Genomic DNA, 27,522 nt, shown 5'->3' on the forward strand with positions numbered 1-27,522 from the left:
AGCATCATCCTTTCTGTGGAAAACTGGGATTCAGATCAGTTCTATGGTTGTCTTTACATTTCAGCTGAGGCTATGGTTAATAACTGCACTGTGTACCTGAAATTTAGCATGTTGTCACATTTACTGTGTGGTGAGAAGGGCACTGAGTGACAGGTGTCACACGCAGCACGGTAGGTGGAGATATAATGTGCACTGTCAGTAATTTGTTTCTTTCCTTTCTCATCTCGGCCACTGTTTATTATTATTACTATTACTTTTTAAAATTTTTAACTCATCACCTCACCAGGGCACTCATGCAACACAAGTGCTGTGCGTTTATGCTGTCTCCCCCAGACAATGACAGAAGTAATTTAAAATGAAACTTGACCTAATAAATGACATAATCTCTAGAACTCTACTATCACATACATTTCTTGTGGATTACACAGATATTTCCTTAAGTAATTTATATTCATATCAGTGTGAAAGCCATTCTTCAGCTCCCAGGACTTCTCTTTGGTGCCTATGCTGGGTTTACCCTCACTTCATTCCTTACGTGTTTAGTTTATCAACATGAGATCACTGATGACAAAATCATATGTATATTAACTCCATGTCTGACCTAGTTTTGTTTCTGCAATCGAACAAAAGCAACTTAGTAGAGAAAGCATTTACTTGGCTCACACTTCCAGGTTACAGCCCGTCGCTGTGTGGAAGTCACAGCAGAACGCGCTTGAGACAGCAGCTCACACCCACAGTCAAATGCAGAGAGCGATTCACTTGTACATGCACACATGCATACCTGCGTGCTTGCGCTCAATTCCATTTCTTACTCTCACACAATTCAGGAACCACTGTTTAGGGAATGATCCCACCTACAGTGGGCTGGGTCTTCCCACGTAAATTAACTTCATTAAGACAATTCCCCATAAATACGTATGTTCACAGAAAACCCAATGTAGACAATCTCTCATTAAGATTCTTTCCAGGTGATTCTACGTTGTGCCAAATTCCACAATTAAAGCTAGGCATCACAACTTATTCCTAAATTAAACCTTGTGACTATTGGCTATTTAAGCAACATTTCTGTAAGCACTCACACAAATTTATTCTTATTGGCGCTATCTTTATGGAGGAATGATAGAGTATATCAGCAAATATTATTCATCATCTAGCCCCAACTCATTTTTTTAAATACACATACTATACCTTCATAACGTATGCAACAAAATGAAATACCCACTAAACCCAGCAGGTAGACTCACAATTCTATTCCTTTACTAACACTGTCCCTCCTACAGGAGAATCAATAAAGCTTCACCACTGCATCTAACTGCAAACTCACTGTCACAACCCGGTTACAGCGTTTCCCATGTTTGTGTACTCCATCTCCCCTACCTCTCTTCTCCTACCTTCCTCTGAGTCTTTCTCACACTTCTTCCTTTGTAATGGTGTTTGACAGCCTGTGTTTTCTATTCCATCAGCATCTACAGTCTCTCCAGAATGTAAATGCTTTAAATGAGAAGAAGGCTAAAATACTACGTTGTTAGTCCCTATCCTAAGCCTTCTGTCTTGTCACTTTGCCTATGGCAGTGTCTTGGACATGATGGATTCAGAATCTGAATAAGGAGAAAGATCGAACCTAGCATCAGGTCATCACTGCTTGTCTTATATGCAGTTTATCAGGCAGAATTCTGTTGCAATGGAGAAACTCAGATTGAAATAACTTCACTGAGCAGTTCACTTGGTTTCGTGGCGAGAAGAGTAGGGGGTAAACTGTGTAGAAGTGACATACTGCCAACAATCCCTTCTTTCTCTGTGTCTAAGTATTAAATGATTTCCTGTAGATCGGGTTAATTTTCTTCAATAGCAGAATAGATTTTTCTGTGGTGCATGAGTTACTTACTCTGTTGCTGCATTAAGACACCATGACCAAGGCAACTTACAGAGGGAGAGTTTGTTTGACTTACGGTTACAGAGGGATAAGAACGCATCATGGCAGGAGGCATGGCAGAGGCAGATAGAGCAGAAAACTAAGCAAGAACACAAACTGGGAATGGGCCATGACTATGAGTTGTCTAAGCCCACTACCACTGATACACTTCCTCCAGCATGGCCACATCTCCTAGCCTTCCACAAAGAGTACCACCAGTCAGGGGAAAGTAATACAGTACTCGGTGCCTATTGGGGACATTCTCATTCAAAACATCACTTTCACTCTCTGGACCCATGGGCTCATGATCATATCATAATGTGTTCACATCTTCAAGAAGGCACAGGAAACAGAGAAAGCCATACTGCAGCTGGACAAGCTACATACTCTCAAAGCTCATCCCCAGTGATGTGCTTCCTCCAGCATAGCCACATCCCTCATGGTTCCATGACCCTCTCCATACAGAGCCCAGAACTGACCAAATGTTCAAATATGTAGAGCCTATGGGGGACATTCTCATTCAAACCATCACATAAGAACTTAAAGCTCCAGTGGTAGCTCAGATACCAAGAAAGAGCAGACTTGGATTCTCTTCTGTCCCTCACTGAAAAAATAGCACACCCTTACTACACACCCAGAAATCAACATACATGCAAAATAGAAGAGGCTGATCTGATCATCCAGGCTTGACTCAGATATCCACAGCAACTTGATATCTATAACCAGAAAGGCAGACTTTGTATAAGAACATAGTTCCTCTTAACTCCAACTATACGACTAGAGAAGATGGGAGTAGTATTTTCTCAAAGAAATGATGGAAAATTATTATTGTTGAAAGACAAGAATCAAACTGAATATGGTTGGCAAATATGTTGAAAATAAAAATGTAACTACCCATCATAAGAAAACTGCTGAATATTCTAAAGCCATTAGCTCAGCCTAAATTTAAAATTTTACTAGACACAACTCTTGTACCCTAGAAATGAGCATTTCTGTGAATGTGAGTATCAGATGGGTCATCTGAGGTATGCAGACCCACTATTGCATAGCACAACCAACAAGACTCAGTCCCCTACAATTCAGGACAAGCCCAGCTCTGGGAGGGAGGGGTGATCTCTGTACAGTCCCAGCCCTAGGAAGTCACCAATATATGCAGGATGTTTTAAACCCTTTCATGCAAGATAGTATGCCATACTCTCATCCTCAGAATGGCAAGAAACATAAAAAAATAGACAAAACTGAGCTAACTCTGAATTTCCTAGTGTACATCAAATCACCCAGAGAAATTGTTCAGAATAGAGTTCCTGGCACCATCCGCAAAAGCCCTTCACTGCTAGGAAGGGAACCCTGTATTCTAAACGTTCAATAAGCTGTCCAGGTGTTTCTGATGTCATCAGCTTTATGTCTAGTATTAAGTGTGGAGAAAGACGGCTATGAGTTGCTTCCACTTAGGGAAAAGCACCCTGATAAGAAAATCGACAACCATAAAGATACAGAGGACAGTGATGGACCCAGCTGGAAGGCTTCCATTCATTAAAAACTGCGGTCATTTGGGGTCATCTTAATGGCATGGAATTCTAAAGCAGCACGGCCATGTAAGTCAGAGACAGGTGTGGAAAAGACACGGAGCATATTATGGGGCCTTTTACACAGGAGTCAGCTGATACAAGGGGTGACCAGAGGCTCAAAGAGCTACTTTGCCTGGAGAAACCAGTCCAACACTTTGATCTCCGACCTAGTATCTCTGCAGTCTATTTCATTTTTCTGTCTGCATCAAATCCTACCCAACGTAAAGAATTATTATTTAAAATACACATGAATTGAGACATTAAAATTGTGAATGTAATAAACCTCATACTGATGGCTATGTCAATTTTAGCTCTAACATAATTACCCCATGAAATTTAAAGTAAAACTTAATTGCTGAACTTGATCAGTTGCTAAAGAGCTAGGCATAACTAAAATGCTTTCTCGTGTGCACTTATATCAGGCTATATGAATAAAATTAAAAAGAACCAGTATAATTTCTTACAGCACAGCTCAACTTAGGTATTGTAATTTAAATCCTCGTATTCAGACTTTTTCATTATGTTTTAATATATATGCTTAGTTGGTTGCTTTCATAGAATGAATACAATGTGTTAAGATAAAATCGGGTTATGCAGGAAATATTTATTTAGGTTGGGAAAGGAAACCAAAATAAATATGGGAGTGCTGGGGATTCAGAATCCATTCTCCTGAGAACTCTGAAGACTTTTCTAGAACTTCCTACATAGACATATTTTCTAAAAATGGATTGACTTGCATTGCTTCTTTATGATGACCTGTGCCACTCAGGAACTGTGAGCACTCACAGGGACTATGCAAGTAAGGGCTTTAGCTTCATTGAAAATCATCAGATTAACAGGAAAAGGAGAACACTTTGGAATCAGTTTTAGGAATGGGTGAGGAAATCGGATAATATCTTTGAAGATGTCTTTACTTGAGCAAAGGCAGTCATTATACTGATGCCTAGCAAGGCCTAGGAATCCTCCTCATCTTGGGCTTAGAAATAGAGGGCTTTAAAATAAACTTTACCATCTTTGATACACTCAGCTGACTTTATACCAGATCCTGCCACTGAAAATCCTAAGAGTAATGTAAGGGTAAAGGAGAGCCTGGGGAAGGACATCAGGGAAGGAAGTTGGAAAGTGTTGCAGGAAGGACAGAGAAAAAAGTACTTGGAAGCATAAGAGATCGTTATTGAGAAGAAGATAGAGACTAGAGATGTGCTTAAACATCTGGTTGGACTTATGTAATTGTATTAATCACTGAATTTACTTGCAATTTATCAGGCTCTTGACATGCAGCACAGATTAGAGTAGAAAGTAATCCAGAGAGTTAGCCTGTTAGAGTAGACATCGTATTAATGGTAATTCCCTTTATCCCCTCAGTTTGCATATTAAGAAAATGAAACTGAAAGGTCACTAGACTGCCGGGGTTGGTACTGTCTGATCATTAGCAGAGCCTGGTCTAGGAGCCGAATCTCTGTAATGAAATTTCTCTAATGTAATTAATTTGAAAAAAAAAAAACTAATGTGAAAATGCAAGGATAATCTTCTTAAATGCTCAGTCACTTTCCTTCTAAAACTGTGCATATTTTTCCTTCAAGTTTTATTTATCTTAAATGCCTTACAACAACAGTTGCATGTACATACATAGATTTTCTTCTCTGAGCTACTAGCCTTTGTGTGTCCAGTGTACCTTATCTCCGTATCTTACATTACCTATTTTACTGTCTACGTTCCTTCCTCTTTCATCTTACACACATACATACAATTGCACTCAGAGCTATTCATACAAAGACCTACAAAAACATGCATACGTAAACACCAGCATCCTCAAACACAGGCTCAGTTCCCTTGAATAAAAGTCTGTATTAAATGAGCTGGTTTTCCCTTGGTGCTTTGGTGGAGAAAGCTATCCAGAACTACCTGATAACCTTAAATCCCAAAATCCACCAGGCCCCAGCTAGTGCAGCTCTGCAGTGGTGTGCACTGCAACTTGCAGATGGTGTGCACTGCCATCTCTAAGTGGTGACACTCGCTGCTTCTCGACTATGCAGAACTTTTTCTGATTGCATTCTCTGTGGACTGTGTGGTCAGATGCTCACATCTGTATAGCTCATGTTTCAAACTTAAAAGTTCTATATTGATCTTTTATGTGGTGCTGGGGATCAAACCCAGGGCCTTGTGCCTGTGAGTCAAGAGCATTACAATTGAGCTGCACCCCCAGCAATATTGCTTAGTTGAAATCCATCAGTTTCTTTGCCATAGCTGATTTCCGTTCTTTTTATCAGGCATCCTCACACCTTAGTGTCTACAGCCAGTGGCACACCCGTTCCCCCTGTGCTACATTGTTTTATCAGCTCATCACTTTCTTGGTTGTGCTCATCTAGTGTCCTTTCTCTGCCTTTGACTATTATAATTGAACTTTGAGTCTTTGTTAGCTCTTCATTATAAGGTTGACTAATTTATTTTTATTTTATGAGTGTTTGCCTACATGTATGTAAATGCATCTGTGTGCGCACATGTCACCCAAGTTCTCTCAGGGTCTCTTGTGCTATCAGATAAACCACGTAACATATATATATGTGCGTTTATTATTATTGTGGAGGGGGAGAGGAGTAGGATATTGGTCTTTTTGAGACAGGGTCTCCCTGTAGCCCCAGCTGTCCTAGAGCTCACTATGTAGGCCAGGCTGGCTTTGAACTAACAGAGATCTGCCTGCCTCTGCCTCCAGAGTGCTGGGATTAAAGGCATGAGCCATCATGCCCAGCACACATGGCTGGAGATCTGGCACAGGCTCACAACCACATAACATATTTTTATGTGAATTTATTATGGTTTATGACCTTGGGCAGGGGAGTGACTTACAAACAAGCACTCAGTGCCCAGCTCTGTGCCACAGCTCAGAGCCCACCATTCCAGATCACGAGCTCACCACTCCAGATCACTCCCTCAGCCCACCCATAGTTACCGCGAGCTTTCGCCCATGCCTCCTTGGCCAGTAGTCTCGCCCCAGGTCTGTAAATGCCAGGCCGTTCATTTTCGTGCTCATGGCTGCCACACTCGGGTTGGCTCCCATCCCAAGATGATACAGAAAGTCCCTCCTCCCGTGGCTAGCTCTCCACAGTCAAGTCTCCTCAGCAGGCCCTGCCCCTCAGAGGAAACAGAGTGTTTGGGACACACTCCACCTCTTTCCTCCACTCTTATAATCTTTCCACCAATCTTCCGCTAAGGTCCCTGAGCCTTGGAGGGAGTGACAGATGTAGGATGATCTCACTTATATGATGGCAAATAGTGACTTCTTGGGTCTCCCCATTATTCGTCTTTAAGCCGTGGCCATTGATCTAGCTCAGTGGTGATTCTTCTACTATAAAACAAATGGAAGGAAGTAGACACATCTAAATAAACATGAATGTAAATACAAATGCCTAGAAGATATCCCAGTAGGTGTACTATATTCATTAAACTATATACTTGTGATGATGTCCCCACTAGGGCCTGTAGCCTTTCTTGACACAAGGTGTTGGCCTGGTCTGCAGCACCAGATGTGTGTTCCACTCCTAGGCCTTATTGAATTAGAAATTTTTCAGTTATATGTATGTTGGTCAAGTCATTATTGTACTTGCATGTCCATAGTGTGCAGCATGTGGGGTCCATTGTTGAGTAGAATCATAGAGGATCCTTTCTTTACCAACCATCTGCATAGCACCTTCTGGCAATATGAATGTCATCCATCCAATGGCATGGAGGTTTTGGCTTCATCTCAGCTCCATCTCTTCTTCTCCTGCGCTCACAACATGCAGTGTCTTCAGCAACATGGCCTTACCGACCTTTCTAGTGTACAACCAACATTAATGGCAAAAGCCTTGGTGAATTTGAGGCCCTCTAGGATCTCTCTCTGACCAACAGCTCATAGAGGGGCAACCCATACCTGGTACTGTAGATTTTCTTTCTTATATAGTTTGGGAGTCTCTGTCTTCATCTTACCCAACCATAAAACTCCCCAAAATCTTACAACTATAGCTGGCCTTTGCTTCTTCAGGTATCTTTTAAATGGATTTCACATCTGTAAAACACTTGAAGGAAGGTTAACATTATATATTAAATCAATCATAGACAAGGTTTAACACAGCATGGAAAGGTTTTGTCCAGTCGTATTAACTCTTTTCTCCATAGATCCTTGTTAGGTGCCATACCATAGATACGAGGCATTAATTTGGTTAGCTCTTTACCATCTTTAGTTATCCCTTTGGAGTCATTTTGCACTTGGGGGATTTTACATGGAGTCTCTTTGGATTCTTTTATTCTTAATACACTTACAGGTATTGGCTCCAGTTGCCTGACCCTGCACTGGGCTAAGGAGGCAGGGGTTTTCTCCTGTCCCCACTGCACCTATTGGTTTCCTGAGTTAGGCCCTGGGTCTGCCTCCTGACTGTAGCCAAATCTGTCATTTCTCCATTGAACATGCCTGGCTTCTGGGGGAGAATTGGTGGGAAAAACTGCTTCCACCTCTAGTATAGCCTATATCAGAAGAGAAATGCATCTTTTTTAATCCTTGAGGATTCTAAACCACCCCTGGGACATTTTTTAATCTTTTGAATGCCTTTTGTAAACTGTTCTGGATTTAAAGCCTTCCAGAAACTCATTAGTACTTAATTTGGTTTTCTATCAATTGTTTTTCTGAGAATTTGGGCTTTACATAAGTCTTGCCACATTTGTCTTTGAGTAACCCAAGTGGACCATTTCTTCAGTCTTGTCTTTTTTCTATCTCTTATAGGATGTTCTGTTATTCTACAAACACATTTTACATGCTGGTCAGAATCATTTAGATTTACCAAAGCCTGTCTCACTTTACAAAGATCCTGTCCCATTAAAGGGCTTAGTAAAACCATTAAAGCCCAAAGCATTCTTGAGGCCCCAGCTGAATTAAGCTATCCTTCATATCTCTGGTGAACACAGTCTTATCTGGCCCATGGAACTGGACATCATATATTGCTTTTCTCACACCTAGTTCTCTCAGTAATGCCTGCCCCTCCTTTATAGTCCTCCAGCCCCTGACAATCATGTTAGTCTCCCTTTGTGATGACCATGTATCATTAATGTCTTCAACCAGCTATCCCATTAAGGACTGCTCCCCCCTGCATTTGTCTAGGTTGAACAACCTATATCACAAGGATGGATGGGTAGTTATATAACTAAGTTGTGAAGCTTCTGAAGACTTAGACTGACATCATTTGCTCCCATATCTCATACTTTCACAAGCCACGTGGCTAGGGGCTCTCTGCTTGCTTGTAAGTTTTTCCTAGTTTTTTTTTTTTTTTTTAGAAGAATTTCCCAGCTACAGTACTGTTAGCTTTTTTTCCCCTTTTGTATCAATGGTTGAACCTGAGGGGCAGCCTTAGCTACTTTTATTTTTAGGTCATTTTCTTTTTTACTATTATCTGTCTTTTCTTCTGAGTTCTTGGACCTTACCCAAGTGTAAGTGTCCTGTTTTTTTTCTCTCTCAAGCTCTGCAACTGGATCTGCCAGGACCTCCCTAGCCTTTTCAGCTTCCCTTGAATGGGGCACATCTTTTATTATGCAAAGTGGCTGCCCTGCCCTCTCTGGGCACTCCATTTGGGTCCAAAGACAATAAAACTTTTTCTAGCCTCTGGATAACCTTTAACAAATCTTCACATACCCCAACATACCCCCACATTTACAACATAGCAGTGTCCCATGCTCCTGCATGGTGGGCCTCTTTTTAGTAATCCATTGTAAAAACCACATCAGCACTGCCATCAGCACTCTAGCTTTTTCCAAACTTGCAGGGTTTGTCATCATTTGCTCCCATGTCCCATACTCTCACAAGCCACATGTCTAGGGGCTCTCTGCTTGCTTGTTTGTAAGTTTTTCCTAATTTTAACAGTTCTAGCATAGTATATTTCCTAGCTACAGCACAGTCAGCTTTTTTTCCCCTTTTCTATCTATCAGTGGTTGAATCTGAGGGGCAGCTTTAGCTACTTTTATTTTTAGGTCATTTCCCTTTTCATTATTATCTGTCTTTTTTCCAGAGTCCTTGGACCTTACATAAGTTAAAATGTCCCATTTTTTTTCTCTCTCAAGTTCTGCAACTGAATCTGCCAGGACCTCCCTGGCCTTTTCAGCTTCCCCTGCCTGGGGCACATCTTTTATTATGCAAAGTGGCCACGCCCCCTCTCTGCATGCTTCATTTGTGTCCAGAGCCAATAAAAGATTTTTCCAGTCTCTGGACAACCTTTAACAAATCTTCACATACCCACAACATACCCCCACATTTACAACACGACTGTGACCCATGCTTCTGCATGGCTGGCCTATTTTTAGTTACATATTATATAATCCATTGTAAAAACCACATCAGCACTGTCATCAGCTCTCTAGCTTTTCCAAATTTCTGTGGTTTGTTATTTTTAGCAACCTCATCCTGCCAACTTGTGCCAATTTTGTCGCCCAAGTTCTCTCAGCGTCTCTTGCGCTATCAGACAATCCATATAACATATTTGTATGTGAATTTATAATGGTTTATGCCCTTGGTGAGGAGGGAGTAACTTACAAAGGAACAAACACTCTATGCCCAGCTCTGCGCTGTGGCTCAGATTCTGCCATTCCATATCGTGAGCCTGCCATTCCAGATCACAAGCCTGGCACTCCAGATCACTCCCACAGCCCACCCATAGTCACCGCTAGCGTTCGCCCACACCTCATGGGCCCACAGTCTCACCCCAGATCAGTAAATGCTGCCGGGCCATTTGTTCTTGCACTCTTGGCCACCACGCTCCAGTCAGCTCCCATCCAAGATGGCACAGAAAGCCCCTCCTCCCATGACTAGCTCTCCATAGTCAATTCTCCTCAGCAGGCCCTGCCCCTTGGAGGAAACAGGCTATTCAGGACACAGTGCAGTACACACATAGGCCTGAAGAGGGTATCAGAACCCCTGGAACTGGAGTTTAGATGGTTGATAACTGCCTTGTAGATGATAGAAACCAAACATGGGTCCTCTGCAAGTGCAGTCAGTGCTCCCATCTACCGAACTATCATCTCTCCAGCCCCTCTTCATTACTTCTGGGAATATTTGGATAATGTGAGTGACTTGATGGCCTCTTCTAAGTCCAGTACATATATCCATCTCCACATCTCTGCCCATGATTAGAATCCCCAAAGCCTCAAGGTAGTTATAGTTAGTGTGGAAGTTTCACTCTGATAATCAAAGCTCTCTATTATTTGGATATTATTTAAATTTATATTTCTTTCCTTCATGTACCAGCAAGCCAGAAAAGCCTCGCTTGCTCTCCCAGGAGATTCCCCTCTCTTGTCTTTGTTCCTGCAGCACTGTTTTTCTCTCATCCTTTTCCTCACCTGTTAAAATCCTCCAGTGTATGTAATGCTTATAAATAAAAGATACATTATTCATGGAAAATGTTCCTTTGATGTGTAGCTTGATTACATGTTAGTTTTCCTTAAAAAATATGTTTATTGAGTTCTTGAGAGCACAGTATACAACTGATTAATCTTTGTAACTTCCACAATGCATACAAAAATGCCTTATATATTATAGACAATTTTTTAAACTTTTACAAGAACTTTAATGAGAATTTCATACATGCATATAAGCTGTTTTGATCAAATCCATGCCCACTCCCTCCCCTCCAACATTCCCCCCTCTGAAGAGGTAACCCTAAAATTTTTTAAGGATTAGATACAAGCTCCCAAATACTTTTGACATTTTTGGCCTTTGGAACAGAATATGTTATGAATTTTTGCATATTTCATATACAACATCTGAATTGTAATCATCTTTATGCTTCCTTCCCTATTGACACCCTCCCACAGAACCCCCAACTGGATTTCATGCATTCTTTCATGTATGTTAAGGCTTATCAAGTCAAGTTAGTATCCTTAGACATCCCTCAGTGCAAGTTCATTCACTGGGGTCTAGTCAGCTTATCTAGAGTCCCTCTGTTTAAGAGGGTAAGCACCTCCTCATCCAGCAGTAATCAGCTGGCATTTAAAAATATAAGTTGAGGGGGCTGGAGTGATGTTTCAGTGGTGAAGAGTACTGCTGTTCTTCCAGAGGACCTAAGTTTGGTTCACAGAACCCACATTGAAGGGTTCACAACCATCTGTAACTCCAGCTCTAGGGGATTGATGCCCTCCCCTAGCTTCTATGGGCACCAGCACTCACTCGAGCATGTTCACACAGAGACACACACACATAAATAAAAATAAAATGTTTTAAAAAATAAATATAAATAAGAATACATTAAATTGAATCATTAAAATATTTATTTGTCAATGTAAAGGTCTGATAGCTTTCTCATTTATAAAACACAACAATTTATCATGAGAAATTTTCATATTTATTTACTTTGTTAAAAATCAGCAACTGGGGCTAGAAAACAGCTCAGTCATTAAGAGAACTTGGTGCTCTTGCAAAGGACCCAAGTTTGGGTTCTAGCACTCACACAAAGCAGTTTACAACCATCTGTAACTGGAGTTCCAGGGGATCTGACTTCCTCTTTAATGAGCTCCCATATACACTTGTGTGCCGGTGCCAGCTGGCCAAGATGGACAGTACCTGAAAGGAGGAGTGAGGATTGAAAGAAAAAATAAGAGACAGAAAAGATGCTTGGGAGGACTGACAGTAGACACTGCAGCCCCGGTTTATTTCTGCTCCACCTTTTTATACAGAAGAACTCAATTAGTTTCAACGGCTGTTTTTCCCACCTGTATCTGAGGGTCAAGGAGTGGTCAAATACTTCAAAGCCTTCTTTGATCCTTTTGTTTACCACTATTGCCTCCAGGTCAGGCATTGTGAGTCTCTCCATATAAACACATTCCTCCTGATTAGGCAGATTAGGTACTGGTGTGCATAACACAAACTCAGTAAACAAGCCTGCCACAGCTCAATGTACATACATAATAGACTAGCAGCTCCCAACACTTGTGCACGCACACAAGTGCGCATGCACACACACACACAAGTAATAACAAAGCAAAACTTTTTTTTAAAAAAGCTGTAAAGTTCCTATGTTGATTAACACTTCTAATGATGACTTTAAATGGTATCAGGCATGCAAAACAATACTTAGGAAAATAGTAGGGTTTCATCACCATGATGGAGCCTAAGTTTACTTTTTTATTTTTTATTTTTTTATATTTATTTTAATGAATCAAAAAATTTAGCAGTCATCACACACATACTAACAGCCAAACTACAGTGATTTTCAGTGTAATATCTCCAGGATTAGAAAGAAGCTGTGACATTCATTCTGCACTTAAAGATTCTTCTTTATTTCCCAGGTGTGATGGGAGAATATGAGCCGAAAATTGAGGTCCATTTTCCGTTCACGGTTACAGCTGCTCAGGGAACAACTGTTAAGATGGAGTGCTTTGCACTGGGCAAGTAAGTACACAGTCTTCTATAATTAGACCCAATTGTTTATTAAAACATTACTTAGCTTTTTGGATTACTTACTTTGCTGGGTTTCTTTTTTTCCCAGAAGCCCCATGGTGACTGTAGCTGGGAATTGACAACTAGCCATTTCATTTGAGCTGCCTAGTCATTACTATGAATAACAATGCATGAAAACTTGTTTTAACTTACAGCAAATGTTTCCAGATTACAGAGGAATTTACATCTATCTACTCATCTGAAAATTTCAGGATGTCCTTTAATTTCATTTTCCCATGACACAGAGGGAAGAAGAATAAAAGCCTAAGTCCCACCTGCTCCTCATGTTCAAGCTGTAGACTCTGAAAGGGCTTAAGAAAACTGTAAAACTAGGCATGTAGACTAGGAATGGAGACTCAGTGGTGGAGTGCTTGCCTAGTATGGACCATTTCAATCCATGTATCACAGAAAAAAATAATTTTAAATAACAGTAGCGAGATAGTCAGTTGAGTGGTTGTCTTACAAGCATGAGGACCAGAGTTTGATCAGGGAACTCTCATAGACACATCTGGGCATTGTGGGATATTTTTATTATTCTCAATTCAGGGGAGGTAGAGACAGGTGATCCAGGGGGCTTTCTGGCCACCTAGCCCAGACCACTTGCCAACTTCCATGGTAGGAGAGACCCTGTCTTAATAAAAAATAGATGGAGCTGAGGAAGTGCCTGAGCTTCTCCTCTTCCTCCCCATATGCACAAACACGCACACACAGACATGCACATTGCAACAAAATTTTAAGAGAAACAGAGATCTAATTTGTTATTCGATGTCTCCTGAAAATAATAGCATGAGAGCACAGCTGTGAATGTTTTTAATCCACAACATCCCCCAGATAATAAAAGACAAAGGAGAGCAAGCCTTCATGCTGGCTGTGCTGACCGATCCTGTTGTCCTGTCTCTGGGGGTATAAACCCCATGCAGTGTAGTGGCTTGTCCATGTTGTTTACAGCGTGGACAGTGGGATGAAAGACGGGAGCAGAGCTCTAATCATATTTGATTACAGTATTATGATTTATTTCAAACACAGTGCTGTTATTATTTTTAGGATAAGACCTCAGGGTCCTTTCAACATCTATAATTATAATTTGCATAAATGCATTTCTATCAGAGTTTCTAATCATTTAACTTCAGTTTTGTTACACTAACTCCCACAGCATAACATGGAGATGAAACATGCTTTAGAAATGTTCTTGTAACGGTAGGATTAGCCTGTGGGGGAGGAAAATGTTAGTAAAGAGCAGAGATTTAACTAGAGTTTTAGGAAACAATACCATCAACACCATGTGTTTCAATTTCCAGGGTGAGGGAGATGGTATATCTGTACACTTTACCCAAATCATGATGCACACAAAGCAAAATCAGTTTCTATGTAGTCCTTCTTTTAAGGATAGGATACTCACAAATTGAAGTATATCTTAAGAAACTAAGATGTAGTAGAAGGCATTAGGATGGGTATCTAAGGAAGTCTTCGAAATACAAAGGTATTAGTTAAACACATAAGATTGAATAATACCTTTAATCTATTAGTATTTTTGCCATTTTCCATCTTATAATATCAACTATTCTTGGAAACAACTCAAATAAGACTCTTAATCCTGATAAATGGAAAAATAATATGTTCTGATGGGATTTCAAAGGTTTCAGTATATCCTACGGTTAAATTATTCTTAAATGCCAGAATTTGTGCCAAAGCCAAAAACGAGAGGTCATATTGTAAAACAAATTAGAAAACTAGATTTATAGAGGAAAAACAATGTAGAATCTCTCCCCAGGCAGGGTTATTTAATAAGTTAGATGTATTTGGTTTGAGGGAGCCTTGAAATATGCTTAGTAAATTGATGCTTGAAGTCTCCTTCTGGGTAGGACCTAGCAGTCCAAGGCACTTATATTGTTTAATTCTTTGTGTTCTGCAACATCTCCATTCTTTCTTTGTTTCTCCTCCCCTCCCCAGAACAAATGAACCTGAAAAAGGACATAAAAGTACGCACTGTCTCAGTCAAGAAATTGTGTGATGTACCCTTGATATTCCTTCTTTGAGATATGACAAGGGAGAAAAGAAACTTTATGAGGAACCGTAGTGATACCTAAACTGACTGGTAACCTCATGAGCAATATATGCAGGACTCAAAACAGAACGTCTTGACGTGTCTTAATTCCTCCGTAGCATCAGGTGAAGTAGATCATCGCTGAATCCCAGCATGGTCACAGCAATTTCAAATGAGCATCTGAGCAGCTGCTCAGTGCTCACAGATCACCCGAGCTTCTCCCCAGTCTCACAACTGCGTGGCTCTGGTGGGCCTTTGTTCCTAGAACTTCCATATCCATCACTTGTCGGTCAGGATCTAAGCACACAGGCTTATTCTGCAGCTCACTGTGTGTGCATAGAGTGATTTAACCAGATGTTCCTCATACATTGCTCTGAAATTCTGGAACAGAGCCCTAGGAGCTCTTTCAGTCTCATGGCCTTTGGACTTGCCCTTTGCTAGCCTGGGAACTCATGTTGTTTCCACACTGGCTCCTTCATCTAATTTCTTAAAGAAACCACCTATCCCTGTGTCCCTGTTCAGCATGGAAGAAGCCAGAGTGGTCTGCGTCCCTATTCCCTATTGGGAATTTGGGTAACCCCTTCAGAGGATGGTGTGATAAGAATAGGAGGTAGGAACTGGCTAGGCAGTTAGGGTAAAAAGACCCCAAAGAAAAGTAGCCAGTATCTTGACGAAAAGTCAAAATGTCTGTCTTAGTCTTTTTCTGTCTGTCTCTGTCTCTCTCATACACATACACACAATCATATACAATAATCTTTGTTTTAAAAAGTGTCCACAATTCTTATAATAATTGGCTAGGCAGTTAGGGTAAAAAGGACCCCAAAGAAAAGGATCCAGTTTCTTGGCTAAAATTCAAAATGCCCGTAGGCCTCTTAGCAACATACTCTGTTCCCAAAGGCCAAAAATGTCAAAAGCATTTGGGAGCTTGTATCTAATCTCTAAAAGATTTTAGGGTTACCTCTTCAGAGTGAGGAATGTTGGAGGGGAGGTAGTGGGCATGGATTTGATCAAATCACCTTATATACATGTATGAAATTCACCATAAAATTTTTATAAAAGTTAAAAAAAAGAAAAGGAAAAATGAAACCACCTATCATTATTTTATTAACTCATACTTGTTTACCTGTATCTGAAACTGATATGAGTTTTTAGTTACAATATCCTCAATGAAATTTTAAATTATACATATATGTTTTGGTATCTAAAATGAATCTTTATCACTTAGGAACCCAGATGGAAGCAAGATACTACTCAAAGGGTTTAAAAGAACCTATTAGTGGGTCAAGTTGAAGATCTGTGAGTAGGTTTAGGAGAACCAAAAGGAAAAAGCAAAGCATTTGCAGAGTAGGATCATTACAAGCCTTTTATTACCTGCAAGGAGCTGATGAACCTAGTACCAGGGAGAGCTGGAGATGCAGAGCAGGACAGCGCAAACCCGGGAGGAGGTGTCATCTCTGTGGCCATGAACACAGACGAGAAATACTTTAGGAAATTCACCCATTGATTTCTGTTCCTTAAACCTCATCTCCTCTGGTGTCTCCCATTAAGGTAACTTGGAATTAACCAACAAAGTTAGTTTGAAAGGCAGAGAGTATAATCATCAGGAGAAGAGCATTTGGGGAAATAAAATGGCAGAGTAAAGAATGGCCATCTCAGGACATTGGTGGACTCATGAGGACAGGACTCCTGACTGCATCCCTCCTCTTCATATCTCCCTTACGTTCTGAAGCGTGCAGTAGGAAGACAGCACTCAGGAAATAACTGCTGGTGAAATTAATTACCTCATAAATACTGAGTCCAGTTAAGTCAACTGCTTAATTTTCACTGACATTCTTTAGGCTTTGTTCTCAACTTCCCTCCATGATATCTCTGTACATATAGTCCATGCTTCTGTCACTCCGCGTGATTATACACATGCCTCGGGCTCACCTCTGCCTCCTCTTCTTGCCTCCTTTTGTCATGTAAGTCTTTGTTTTAGACTTACTGTTCCTCTCCTTATTCTTGATTGTGTGAGAACATTTGTCATGAGATCTATCTTCATAATAGACGTTTAAAAGTTTACACACAGTGTTGTTAGTTCGGGCACACCGCAGGAGAGCTTTAAGACATATCCATCGTGTATAACCAAACTTTTGCTTTTTGTTTCCTTGTTTATTATGATGCTCAAGTAATACTTAGAAACACCAAGAAAGACTCTGCTGATCTTTGTTTTCACATGAGAGATTGAGCGTAGGACAGAAATTTATTATAGGTAAAGGCTAAAGGAAAGACAGAGTAAATATGCATATGCATATATATATATATATATGTCAGAAAGTAGTATTTGTTGCAATGATGAGCTGAGAGTTAAAACAAAAGAACATAAATATGAAGTATTATTGTTCCCAACCTGGCCATACTCAGGCAGTCTAGATTTTCTATCAGAAATCACCATTTATATCTTGTTTTAAACTGAATTAAATACCTTCCAGATATACTACCTGTCCCACGGAAAACTGTTCAATATTAATAAACAGCCAAAAAGCAGATGGTGTCATAGCTCATCTTGCAGTGAGACGTATACTTCATATCTTGAAGGAATCAAGAACTACATCCAGGTCTGAAGACATTCAGTACCAACAGTGTGCCATGCACTTTCCTAGCCTCCAAAATTTGCACGATCTCATTGTCGGAGAGAAAACATTATGGCTCTTCTCGTTCAGATGGCTCTGGTATCGCACATTCTTGACCCCAGTGTCAGGCGTGACATACACACTACTGTGTACCTTGACTGACCTGCCCGCCCCCATTGGTCACCCTTTACTGCATTTATTGCCCATCATTCTTGTTTTGACTTTTAACTGAGACAAAGTGACAGCAGATTTTCTTCCCTTGAACTTCTGCTGCTTCGTGACGGGGGATGTGAATGACTGACAGGGTAAACTGGGAAATGCTGTGACTGCTAAAGGATCATACTTTATAGCTGTAAGGACAGTTTTCTGGCTCACAGAATTTGATTCTTCTTTAAATGTATATTTTACGTTTTTGTGTTCTGTCTCTAAAGATGTTCAGTTTCTATCAAGTATATAATTAATGTGGGTAACACACACATAGCTTTTTAAAAAGTTCATAGTTTTCTATACTCTTACAGGTAAGTAGAAGAAAATAATTATTTTAGATGATAAGAATTTAACACTTTTAACAACACCAAAGTTTATTGACTTGATTTTAAGTTAAGAAAAATCAACTTGAAGTTTTCTTCTAAAGAAACTATTAGTTAAATCTAAATTTAGCAACAACAAAAAAAAGTTTCTCTACAGGCTGCTGTGGTAGAAAACACCCAGAATACACTAGCTCACTCCTAGAAACTGCTTTTAAAATGGAACTGCACAGTGTTGAGTGTAGAGCACATAAAGTGTCTGTGACAGATTCTAGTCGGTAGTGGTCAATTCTGTAAAAGGTATTTCCCAGAAAAATGGAGTGTGCTTCGGTATGATCCACAGGGAGATGGAGGTATGTAATGGCTTGGGAAATACAGCAAGGTGTTAAAAAATGGAGAGGGATTAATTACTTTGGAAAGAAAAGGCTGTTTCAGACATATGGAAGGTTATTATCAAGAGATTGCCCACAAGCTGTTCTCCAGTTTCAACAAGGTAGAGAGGGAGTGAAATTCCAGCAGCCTGGTATTAAACCAGAGAAATTAGATTGTGAGTACTGTAGATGTTCTTGACAAAATAAGCTGTTACAGTGAAAATGGGCTATGGGGAGATGCAGTGGAAGGTCTCCCCGTGCTGCTGTAAGGGTTTAATAAGGCCCACTTCTCTTCTGATGATTTAGATGGAATGTTCACTAAGAGCAGAGACATGATCCAGGGCCGTTTTGGAAATGAAAACTTTAAACAGTCTTTTTACTGGTTGCTCATCTCCCCACACTTGGACAAAATATGAACAGTAGTAGCACAGTGTCAGGAAGACTGAATTAGCTGACTGCTGACAAGCACATTTTTACATAATATTTGAAGCTGGCTGGTGGCACATGCGGAAGTGGAAGCAGAGGCTTCCCTCCAGAGTTAGAGAGGAAGGGCATTTCTGAGAAGCCCAAGCCTGCTCTTAAACTTGGAGCACATTTTTGTTTAAATTTATTTTACTTTTTGAGAATTTCATACATGAATTCTGTATATACATCATTTCTACCCTCCCTCCCCCCACCCCATCTAACTCCCACGTTCCCCTACTCCCTCTCAATTGCCTGACCTCTTTTAAAGTCGTTATTGTTATATAACCTACTGGGCCTGTGTAGTTTTGCTCACATATGATAGGTAAAAAGTTGGCAGAGAATGAGCGAATGGAGGAGGAGGCACCAGGACACAGATAAAACTCCATCAAAATAGGGTTTATTAGCAAAGTAACACATGGGACAGATTCCCTTCTGGGCAAGGAAAATGTCTGCCCAGGTCTTAAGCTGGGGTCTTTTAAAAAGGGAGGCTTCTGCTTCCTGCAGAAGGTGGGAAGATGTATTTTTTTTTAAAGTTGGGCGGTGGGGAGAGCCAGACTGGGGACTGTTAAAACCTGTTCTCTTTAGAGATCAAAGGGGAAGCCTGCTGTGTTGACCAAACAGTGGAGAAAAGTCTGCTTCTCTTGACTTCAAAGACCAAGGTGCTTATCAGCTCGGGTCCCTTTCCTCAGGAGCTTGAGAAGTCCTTGAGACCTTGTTGGTGAGGGGGCGGGGCTATCTGAACCTTAACAACATGTACGTGTGTTTTGGTCTGACCGCTTTGACCGCTTGGGATTAGATAACCCATCAGGGGTCTCACCACTAGGGAAAACTGATTCTTTCCCTTAGGAGTCACTGTTTGCCTTTCTCTCTTCATCTAGAGGTAGGGTCTTGTGAAATATTCCCCAACATGTTGGCATGTCAACTGGTGTTCTCATTATGCAGGCCTTGGTTAGGCAACCAAATTGTTGAGATTTCATGGCTGTAGCTTCCCCATCATGTCTAGACGACACAACCTAGTCAGTTACCCATGACTGGAGAGGTCATAGGTTCCAAAGGAGAACCTACCACTGCCATTTCCCTAAACCACCATAATTTCTAACCATATGCTAAATATTTATCCTTAAACAAAGAGATAAGTGTAGCTCTTATCCCTCCTCAAAAAAGCTTCTCTTTGCAACAGTTGGAGATGATTATGGAAATCCGCACTGGTCAAAATGCAGAGAATAAATGAGCATGGTTGAAACATCTCCTGTGCAGCTCCTACACCTAAGGCTCAGTAACAGCAAGAGTATGTGAAAAGGACTGGGACCAGGATGCCTGCTGGCCACAACGCTCTTGAAAGGCAATCATAGATAAAGGGACAAAGGACTCTCTCTGGGGCCTAGTCAGTATTTTTTTCCAGTGTTTTTTTTTTTTTTTTTTTTTTAAATTGAAAGCTGGTGATATTTTCAACTGTGCATGCTTAGTTCTTAACTAGAGCCTATACAGTCAAGAGTCATGGAAAATTGAAAGCTGGTGATATTTTCAACTGTGCATGCTTAGTTCTTAACTAGAGCCTATACAAGATGTTAGCTAGTAATGCAGGGTGACAATTTCAACTTTAGAAGATGGAGAGCTGGTAACCACAGAAAACATACTAACTCCAGAGCAGAGGTGGGATGAGGACAAGCTAAAATACTAAAAATTTGTATCCCATTTGGGCATGGTGGTACATTCCTGTAATCACACCTCAGAGGGAGGGGAATTCTTAGTTCAAGGCTAGCCTGGGCTTAGATGGTGAGGCTGTGTCTCAAATGCAAAAAAAAAATAAAGTAAATCAAAATAGTATCTTGGAAGTGTCCTTTTAGGACCCAGGTATCTGAGGTATGACTCGGTGACTATTGTCCTGCAGGGTTGGAAAACCTCAAGTAGATTCCTTTGGTGGTGTGGAAAGGTGCCTTGGTGAGGTGGCATTCACAGGAGAAGCTGAGGGAGCTCACAAGGAACAAACAGGACCATGTTCCCTCTCACCCTGAGTGTCCAGTGCCCTCTTTTGGCTACACAGAAATGTATTTTGCAGAGTTTTAGTCTTAGCTTTGCAAACATTGGTAGAAAGGGCCAGTAAGGAGAGGCCATGATTTAAACAGTGACACTATTCCCATTTTACACTTGCAAAGCCCTCTGTTCATCAGCCCACCCCCTCCTTTACCTGAGCCTTGTGTGCTTGCTTCTCCATACCTGTGCTCCAAGTTCAAAGTTGACATCAAATGCCACTTCTCCATTAAACACTTCATGCTTCTTCAGAGCTGATCCCCACTTTCAGAGCTTGCATATGACCACACATCTACATCTAGCCTGTCCCCCCCACCCCCGCCCGGGAACAGCTGTCTACATGTCTTCTTCACAGCATTTCTCTGTTTTGTTTTGTTTTGTTTTGTTTTGTTGTTTGTTAGCCCTGGGGTGATTCTCTATGTGGCAGATCTGAAATATGTTGACTGTATTGAATTCAGGGGTGAGAAATGGGACAGATCTTTCATAGCAGGACTGTATAAAAGCCTCTGGTTTTGTCAAACAAATACCTTCAGATGTTGGTTACATGTCCTGGTCCTGGAAACCTGATACACAATTTACATTAGCTGCAGTTTCCTGGCAGACTTCATCTCACCGTGTGATCTTTTGCAGCCTCCAGAAAATGGCTAGATATGTCAAATAGGTACGAAGAACAAAGAAGCAAAATGTGGCAGTGATGCTTCACTGACCCCATGCACAGGGCAAACTTGAGGTTGCTCTGTAATAAAAAAAAACCATATGCTACAAAACAACAGTTTATCTACTATGGCAAACCTGCGAGCTAATAGTGCCAGGTCATCATGTTATAGGCAGATTTTTCTTTTTTTAGCTTTACATGTTCCTTATCTTGCTTCTACAGCCATTAACAATCAGATCAGCTGTGCTCAAAAGGCCCTGAACCAGTTACTATAATAATTATGTGAATGACCTTTCCATGCTCATCTGAAATCAGGGGCCGAGATGGAAGGACTCACTCCATTACTGCCTTCTTTAGTTCCTTCTTCTCTCTCTCTTAAGGAACATTTACAAATCATCTCTTTTACTCTCCATCAAATGCCTATTAGGGAACCAGGGCTTTTACCATTTTTTCTTTTTATATATATATTTATCACAAAACAGTAACAGTTATCAATTAGTAAGGTCAGTTTTTTGTGATAGTTTGTTTTCTTTTCCTTGATCTTTGGTCAAACTGTCACAAATGGCTGCTTTTGTACCTTTCATACTGTGAGACTAACAAATGTCCCTGAGGCATCTCCTCATATAGTCTGTGACAGGCAAGGTTCTTGAAACAAGCTCTTCTTTAGTTACAGATTGATAATTTATTAATGCTATTTATTTAGAACCACCAGTCACCAAGGACTGCAGGAATTAAAAATGAATTGGACTCGTACGGTATTTGTCTATCAAACTGAAATCAAATTACCCAATCTTCAGATTGACAGATGATCTGGGGGTAGGAATCAATACATGCTTAGATCTCATGGGGGATAGTACATTATGGACTCAAGGCAATTATTTTGTGAAGGATAGGTTGCACCGTATTACAGAGACCAAGGATGCATATTGATTTCAGATGGTACCCAAGGGTGGTGATGGATGCTTAAAGAACATTAGAGATTGCAGAGTCTGTATCCTGACATCACTTTGTAGATGGGAGACAGAGACTGAAGAGTGACCAGACCAGGACTGTGAGTTCAGCCTGTATCTGAAGCTTCTCCTCTTGAGGCTTTTTACGATCCTCTCATTCTCCATGCTGCCAGCCACAGAGGGCTTGCTCTAGTGACTTTTGTCCTTAGATGTGTTGTGTATTTTCAGGGACACAGGACCAACTTATTAGTCATATTTAGAATCACACTTAGCTGGCTTCAGATTTGCAACTTCCCCAGGGCTGTTTTAGGACCAATTAAACTGTCAGGTGGTAAACTGTGTATATCTGTGGGCCAAACATCAAGAGAGCTTTGGAGACAAAACCAGGTCTCCAAATTCTAAACCATGTACTTCTCAATGTACTATAGATTCTCATAGGCACTATGGGTAATTCTCATTTTACATAGCTCAAGATTTCTGGAAAGAATTAAATATCTCAATGATTGACTATTAAAAAATTTAGAATACAAGACAGGATGGTGCGAGCAAAAGATAATGCCAAACTGGCTGAGATTTTTACTCAGGTCATTTTTAGTGATTTATTTTCGGTCAGTCTCCTACACGTAGATTATTTCTTCCTTGCATATGGATTGTGACCTCAGAAATCTTTAAATATTGAAATTCATAAAGTGAATATTAAGTGTTATACTCATCAAAAATTTGTAACTTTAACCTATTATACATAACAAAATGATTCCCAGACATATAACCATGAAGCCTCAATTAACCATCAGTGGATTAATAAAAAGAAGTAACTCAAAAAGTTATCAACTATCTCAGGGCCCCTAAAAAATGAGTTCCTGCATAGACCTAGATGCGTCTCACATCAGAGTGTGGCTAGAAGTCTGTAATATTTCTCAGAGAATTAACCTCAGGAATAAAGTTATATAAATCTTGTATTCCCTCTGATCTCAGTTTCCTTACTTTGAGCTCTGATGATTTCAGTTTGTAATAATTTTATTTATATTTTGTTTTATGTGTCTGAGTGTACTGCCTGGATGTGTGTAAGTGGCTGTACATCGCGCACTTCCTGCAGAGGACACAAAAGGGCTGCAGATCGTCTGGAACTGGAGTTATGGACGGTTGCTAGCCTCTATGTGGGAGCTGGGAATCGAACCCAGGCACTCAGGAAAAGCAGCCAGTGCTCTTAAGTGCTGAGCCATCTCTCCAGTCCAATAGTCTCAGTTTTCTACAAGTTTCCTGAGTCTGTCACCCCAAAATTCTTGCTGCATTCTACCAGAGCCTTAGTTTTTTCCTAATGCTGGTGAACTCCCACATTGCTGCTGCTAACCGTTGCTTTATTTAACAGCAAACCTGCTGGGATTTCTTTCTTTGAGATCCCAATCTAGCTGATATATTTTGACAACATTTAATTTTTAAATCTATCATAGTATACAGACTCTCAAGTATGAGACTTACTGAGTCACTGTGCTGTGAACTAAGCCTTGTCAATGTGTCTGTGATTAGTTGGTTCATGACAGCCACAACAAGTACTCCCTAATGGATCATCAACTTGGATTTTTAAATATTGCATATGAGATCCTTAGGATGGTTTGACACAAAGTTCGAAATTTATGCATGAAGTTTTAGTGATTTTCATGTTCATGTGCAAGGCCAGTTCGGAAACTATAGTCACAAAACCAGCTCTCTTGATTCTGAAGCTAGAGCTCTGGCCTCTGTTTCTTCCTTTTGATTTCTTACAGAATTAGATTTTCATTAGTTTTATGTAGTCACCAATCCAAATCCTGCTCAGAATTCCACTAGAAAGTTAAATGTTTCTCCAATTGATAGTTTTCTAATGGCGGTCATTAGAATTACATCACTAGAGCCATTTCAATCGTTAAGGTTTTTTTTTTCTTAATCATCCCAATTACTAAGAATTTGATTATGCAGTAAAAAGTTATGACTTAGTACCCTTGACAGAACCTACTTTCTAACCCTAGTAATCCAACGGTCCCATTTCAGACCGTCATCACTGGTCTTTGCTGAAACTTCAAGTTCACTTACGCGTCTTAAGCACAATTCCATTTTGCTGCTAGGTTGGCCCTCTTCTGTCTGTGGCAGATGAGCCTATAGATGTACTTTCAAAGTTGACATTATTGGCATTGCCTAGGTGTTGGGATGACCCCCCATGTTTTCTACAGATCCTACTACGCATAGCTTGCCTGTTTTGCTGTGTGATGTTCCCTGACTCTCTCGTTTTGAACAGCTCTCTTATCAGTGAGTCTGGTATATATTTTGCAGTTTTAATTTCACTGTTGAATCCTGCCTAATTTGTTTTATTTCATCTTGCATAATCAATCTTGCCTAATTTAACTTATTTCATCTTATTCAGTCCCACCTTAGACAGCTCATGGGTTCAAGCTTGTATGCCAGGACTCCATCCCAGCTGCAGCTCTCGCACTCAGGCTGAAGTGCCCACACGGAGCTTTGTTTTATTGGAGGTGCTATAGTCACCCCAAACGTGGAGTCTCACGTGCATTTATTTACTTCTTCCTTCCCATCTTCATCTGTTTTATCACCACAAAAAAATCTCTGAAATCCATTCCTACTTACTGCATGATCAAAATTTATTCATTAGGACTAACACACTTAGCAACATAACAGTAAGATTACATCTACATGGAGAATAGGGAGAACTTCTGTGTTGTAGAAGTCTACACCTGAGACCACATGTGGGTAGGTACAGAGACTGGAATGTCAACACCTGGTGTTTCGAAGAAGCTGGGTCTCATGCGGTCATGTCTGTTCCCATCTGTCCAAGTTTTAGCAAGAGTGTTTGCTGCTAATATTTAGATTCTAGCATGACTGCATTGTCCCACCAAAGCATGATGTTCTAACCAAGACTAGTGGTGCAGAGAAGTCAGCACTGGTGAAAAGAGGCGCGATGGAGCCTCGCAGCTTCTGACCTAGAATACAGAGTGGCGCTCTCTATAGCACGTAGCTGTCAAGTTGCTGCAGGGTGATGGATCGCCCGTGTCTTCTCCCAGTACTCATAGATAAATGTTTGACTAATTGACAGATAATTAGATGATAGAGATAAACACACACACACACACACACACACACACACACACACACACACATATATATATCGAGATAGATTCCAACAAGATTAAAATAATCTATTCGGGTATTATTAAAGAAAAAACAATTCATTATTACTTTTTATTATTTTCTCCTTTCCAAAATAATACTATCAATCATAATAATAATTGACACAAAGAATTCACAATGTGTAGACATTCTGATTATCCTTCAACCTCATGACCCTGTACAGTGTTTCCCACCAGCTCAGTATTTCTTTTATTAATTGCATACTTAAGTTGGATGTTTCCTGTGGAATTTTAGGGAGGCCCGGTACTGCATATTTGTAAATCACTACTGAGGATATAAATGCCTCTTCCATATATTCTTGTGTGGAGAATGTTTTTACTTCCAGTTCCAGGGTTATTCTGAGATTGAGAGGATACATCACACCTGTGTATCCTTCTTTAGTGTTCCTCGCTAGAGAGTCGGTGTGGAAGAAAACTTTCTTTTGTGCTAAGACAGCCAGGACACAGAAGAACATATATAGAGTTCACTCGTCCTTCCCATCTTCTGACCAAATGAGTAACTAGAGACATCATTCCATCTCTAGCTTTGCAGTGCATCTCTCAGAGCATCATGAAACTTGTAAACAGTGCGGCTGTGATGGGCAAGGAAGGGGGAAATATAAGACAATCATGCAACACACTGTCCAACCTACATCTTACATTAATGTCTTACAGGTGATATTAGGCAGCTTTTTATTTATCTCTGCAGCACCATTTATTACTTAACATTACTGCGAAGTGGCATTCTGCAGTTTCATATCTTATGCTAAAACTCTAATAGTAGGACTTAAATGTGTAAATAAATATGTCTCTATACACAATATATAATCAAAGTGGCTCGCTCTAAGTTGCCTTATGCTTCATTTATTTTTTGGATAATTCATGACCATTTGCTAGAGTATTTTTTATTATGCAGGGCGATAAAGTAGACATTGTCTTTTCTGTTTTTAAGTTAGTACTTTTTATATTCCTTCCCTGGCCCCTTGCTTGATTTTCACAGGTAGGAGTCAAATGTACTTGCTAGTCTTTGCTCCAATTAGGTTTAATATATTTGTTATGTGAGGGAAACATATCTGTGTGGGTATGTTGATGAATGTATACGTATGTGAATAAATGATTACCCCCAAAGAAAAAACATCTCTAGATAGACTGTGTAAGCTCCAGTGGTCAACTTGACACAGCTTAGTGTCATCTGAGATGACAGAGTCTCAACTGAATAACTGTCTTTTTCACATGGCTCTGTGGACAGGTCTGTGAGGAATTTTCTTGATTGTCCTAACATATGTAGAAGAGTCCAGCGTACTGTGGGTGGTGCTACTTCCTGGGCAGGTGGCCCTACTTTGAATAAGCAAGCTAGCAGAGCGGAGCCTGGGAGTGACCCGCTGAGCCAACAAGCAGCTTACCTCCATGATTTCTGCCTCCATGTTCCTTGCCTGAGTTCCAGCCCTGACTTCCCTCAGTGACCGAGTGTGACCTGACGAATAAGGCCAGTCATCACTTTCCTCCACAAGGTGATTTTGGTCAGGGTGTTCTACCACAGCAGCAGAGACAAAACTAGACCAGACTTTAAGACTCAACTCCTGAGAAGTGATATTTACCTCTAGGAGGCCCATGCTGTGTGCGCTCTCGGCTCCCAGGCCCTCTGTAAGGCAAGCTGCAACCTTCTCTCCCTTCTGCAACAAAAGCGACACGATGTCCCTCTAAGCTACAGTTTAGGGAATAAAGATATTTATTTGGGGTTTCCAACAAAGTTTAAGATGTCCCAGAGGGCGTCATACAAA

The 27,522-nt window shown here is 40.5% G+C and overlaps 1 protein-coding gene across 1 annotated transcript in view; it reads left to right on the plus strand.

Annotated features, from left to right (window-relative positions):
* Positions 1-27,522, plus strand: part of Cntn5 (contactin 5) — a 553,885-nt gene that overhangs the window by 188,582 nt on the left and 337,781 nt on the right. The window contains exon 6 of the mRNA XM_008848668.2: positions 12,781-12,883. Within this exon, the coding sequence (XP_008846890.1) occupies positions 12,781-12,883 (103 nt within the window). The remainder of the gene's footprint in view (positions 1-12,780; positions 12,884-27,522) is intronic.

This window comes from Nannospalax galili, unplaced genomic scaffold, assembly GCF_000622305.1.
Source record: "Nannospalax galili isolate Female #2095 unplaced genomic scaffold, S.galili_v1.0 scaffold824, whole genome shotgun sequence".
Taxonomy (NCBI): domain Eukaryota; kingdom Metazoa; phylum Chordata; class Mammalia; order Rodentia; family Spalacidae; genus Nannospalax; species Nannospalax galili.